This window comes from Priapulus caudatus, unplaced genomic scaffold (genome assembly GCF_000485595.1).
Source record: "Priapulus caudatus unplaced genomic scaffold, Priapulus_caudatus-5.0.1 Scaffold2688, whole genome shotgun sequence".
Lineage (NCBI taxonomy): Eukaryota > Metazoa > Priapulida > Priapulimorpha > Priapulimorphida > Priapulidae > Priapulus > Priapulus caudatus.
This window is the reverse complement of record NW_014579749.1, coordinates 21,607-25,378: the sequence shown is the minus strand read 5'-3', so window position 1 is coordinate 25,378 and position 3,772 is coordinate 21,607. Positions and strand designations below refer to the sequence as shown.

Here is a 3,772-nt window from a genome sequence, read left to right as displayed (position 1 = left end):
GTTTAAAGATTTTCTAAGCTATAGAAATTGATAGGCGCCACGTGTCTTTGGGTTTTAGTACAGCTTTGTTACAGATTTCCCCCGAGACAGTTTTTTGTGGAAAATCCGTTTAGGTTTTACAGCATTTTCCAATTTTGCTAGAGATATCTTCATCTTGCTAACACACATACACACACGCGCGCGCTCACGCAGACACACACACACACACACACACACACACACACACACACACACACACGACGGCGCNTTTTCTACACTTTCTCCTATTCCACTATTCCGTTCAAAACAGTTCAGGACTGCACTGGTTAATTTTTGTCTTACCACCTTTACGCTTCAGCGCAGGTTTAGCTACTGAGTTGCGCGTTGCACTTGGCAAAGCGGGTGGAGCATTGGGAAGCGGTGGTCCCCAGGCATATTTAAGTGGATGTGTCCATGCTTTGGCAATCCTCCAGGCTTAATCACTTTATTTGTTTCCGATTTGCTTCCTGGCCTTGGACTTCAGCTTTTGTGCTATTAGGAAAATAACCTTTTTCAGCGATCTGTTGGACACTGCATTACCGAAAATGTGAATACGTGGAGAACAAAGCTGTTTTCGATTTGTCATGCACTATATTAACATCGCAATCAACTCTACATGCCTTTGTGAACATCAGTGTGCATTTTAGGTAGGTGACTGCACTGGACCCTCCTGCAACCGAACGACGCACAGTGCGTGCCTACAGTTGGGAGAAGAATGTCAGACCTGCATGCTGCCTGTTCACGTGGGGACGTTGAGAAAGTGTTAGAACTTCTGCGAGGTGGAGCGAACACATCGTGCGTGAACGTACGCATGGAGACGCCTCTCCACGTCGCCTGCGCACTTTCATGGGACAGGAATGAAGAGAAGATGGAGATTGTGAAACAGCTGCTGCTGCATGATGCGCCCCTGCAAGAGAAGGATGAGCGCGGGCGAACGCCTCTCATGCTCGCCTGCGAAACAGCTTGCGCGGATGTTGCAGCCGTGCTGCTAGACAATGGAGCGGACCTCCGCTCGCGTTACCGTGTCGACGGAACGATGCTGCACGCAGCCGTGGCCAGCGGAAACGCGCGGGTCCTGTCGCCGGCTTGCTCTGGCCAGCTGGCCATCATGCGCCTGCTACTGGAGGCCGGCGCGGATCCAAACGCCGCGGACTCGTACGGACGAACCTCCCTGTACCACGCGGCTCGCTTTGGCCGGCTGGACATCGTGCGCCTGCTACTGGAGGCCGGCGCCGACCCCAACGTCGCCATGACGAAGAGTGGAGAGACGCTGCTGATGATGGCGGTGAGGAAGGGCAAGGAGGCGGTGGCGCGGATGCTGCTCTCACACGGCGCTGACGCCAACGTTGCGAGCTCGCAAGGACAGACCTCCCTGCACATGGCGGCTTGCTCTGACCAGCTGGACATCGTGCGCCTGCTACTGGAGGCCGGCGCCGACCCCAACGTCGCCATGACGAAGAGCAGGGTGATGCTGCTGATGATGGCAGTGAGTCGGGGCGATGAGGCGATGGTGCGGATGCTGCTCTCACACGGCGCCGACCCCAACGTCACGAACTCGTACGGAGATACCTCCCTGCACCACGCGGCTTGCTTTGGCTGGCTGGACATCGTTCGCCTGCTACTGGAGGCCGGCGCCGACCCCAACGTCACCACGACGAAGAGCGGGGAGACGCCGCTGATGAAGGTGATGAGGAAGTGCGAGGAGGCGCATGAGCGGGTGAATAAGCTCACACACGACGGCGACTACTTGGACAGACAGGCCAGCATATACCAGTACCTCGAGACTTGCTCTGGCAGGCTAGACATCATGCGCTTGCTACTGGAGGCCGGCGCTGACCCCAACGTCGCTGATACGGACAGCAGGGATACGCCGCTGATGATGGCGGTGAGGGAGGGCAAGGAGGCGGCGGTGCGGATGCTGCTCTCACACGGCGCTGACGCCAACGCCGCGGACTCGTACGGATGGACCTCCCTGTACGACGCGGCTCGCTCTGGCCGGCTGGACATCATGCGTCTGCTACTGGAGGCCGGTGCCGACCCCAACGTCGCCGATACGAGCGGGGAGACGCCCATGATGATGGCGGTGAATAAGGGCGAGGAGGCGGTGGTGCGGATGCTGCTCTCACACGGCGCTGACGCCAACGCCGCGGAATCGTACGGACAGACCTCCCTGCACATGGCGGCTCTTTCTCGCAGGGCTGGCCAGCTGGACATCATGCGCATGCTACTGGAGGCAGGCGCCGACCCCAACGTTGCCGCGACGGAAAAAGGAGGGAGTTTCACCGCGTTACACTTCTCCTGTGATCGACTTCATATCGAGGTAAAACTACGGGCGTACGTTGCGAATGATTGAGACCGAATTTTAGCAATGTCCTAATGTATTTTCTTATAGATGGTAAAGGTAATCAGTAATAGTAATCGGTTAACAGTTAATAATAGATATGTTAAATAGTTTCACCGCATTACACTACTCCTGCAATCTACTCGGGACCGAGGTGAAACTGCGGGCGTGCGTTGTGAATGAAGGAGACAATTTCAGCGATGTTCCAATGTATTTTTGTCTAGATAATAAAGGTAATCAGTAATAGTAATCGGTTAATAGTTAATAATTTAATAATATTAATAGTTAGTAATCGGCAACAGTAAATAAAAGTAGTATGCTTTTTTCCTTGTAGAAACTTGTTCTTTAAGGAACGAACCTAAAATCGGGTTGTTAACGATTTTCGTTTCTTTCGTTCACACAGATGATTACTCTTCTCTTGAAACACGGAGCTGACCTGAACCTCGTCGATTGTAACAAGAGGACGCCGCTCGCTATAATAGTCAGCGAGGTGAGAAGCCGCATGATGAGTGAGCGAGGAGTACAAGCGGCGTTAGCTCTCCTACAGACGTGCGAGTCCGCCGGCGTACTTCTACAGGTTAACACACGCGACAGCGAGGGCGACACCCCGCTGCACAGCTTCTGTAGGATGATGCTCGCATGCAAAGACGATGTTTACGCGCGAGAGAGGGAGGGGTGCGTGCAGATAGTGCACGCGCTGCTGTTCAACCACGGTGCACACGTCGGCGTGGTGAACGCACGGGGAGAGACGCCGTACAAACTCTGGTGCCGGATTAACCCGACGCGTTTCCGCGGCAACGTGGAGTTGAGCGACGAGATACATGGCAGAATGAACACGCAGTATCATTCGCTAAAGTGCCACTGCGCGCGCGTTATCGTCAGACACAGCGTTGCATACGAGAACAGGCTACAGCTGCCTTCGAGTCTCATAGAATTTGTCAGGGAACGCGCTATGTGTATTCGACCAACGTATATGTAGGCGACACTAAGCGTGTTACCCGAGGAAGCCCATGTAGGATCGGAGATGCGATAACCCAGAAGATATGATCAATACTTGGTAGATCTATGTTCTAATTGTTGCACGTGTTGGCAGACGTTTCATTGCAATGTAAAATCGAGTATATGTAGTAACACTATTCAGTTTATATAGAAATGTGTAGATTATCGGTATGATGCCTTGGTGAATTGGCGCGATTTAATAACCACGAGTACAAATGTTAAAAGTTTGCAAATCATTTTGCTCTGTAAAAAAATCTAAAGGCTTAGTTGCGTTCTGAATATTTAAAAAAATAAAAACCCATTTTACCATGAAATGTATGCAATTCGGAAAGTACTTATTACCACCAGAATCACATATTTGATGTGCTCCTGCTACCACACACCACCAAAAAAATATAATCATTAATGACCCAC

At 52.1% G+C, this 3,772-nt stretch overlaps 1 protein-coding gene across 1 annotated transcript in view; it reads left to right on the top strand.

Moving 5' to 3' along the window:
• The first annotated feature begins 1,486 nt into the window (after positions 1–1,486).
• The window catches only part of LOC106818955 (putative ankyrin repeat protein RF_0381), a 2,684-nt gene continuing 398 nt past the window's right edge, over positions 1,487–3,772 (top strand). The window contains exons 1-2 of the mRNA XM_014823621.1: positions 1,487–1,903; positions 2,763–2,936. Coding sequence (XP_014679107.1) covers positions 1,487–1,903; positions 2,763–2,936 — 591 coding nt within the window. The remainder of the gene's footprint in view (positions 1,904–2,762; positions 2,937–3,772) is intronic.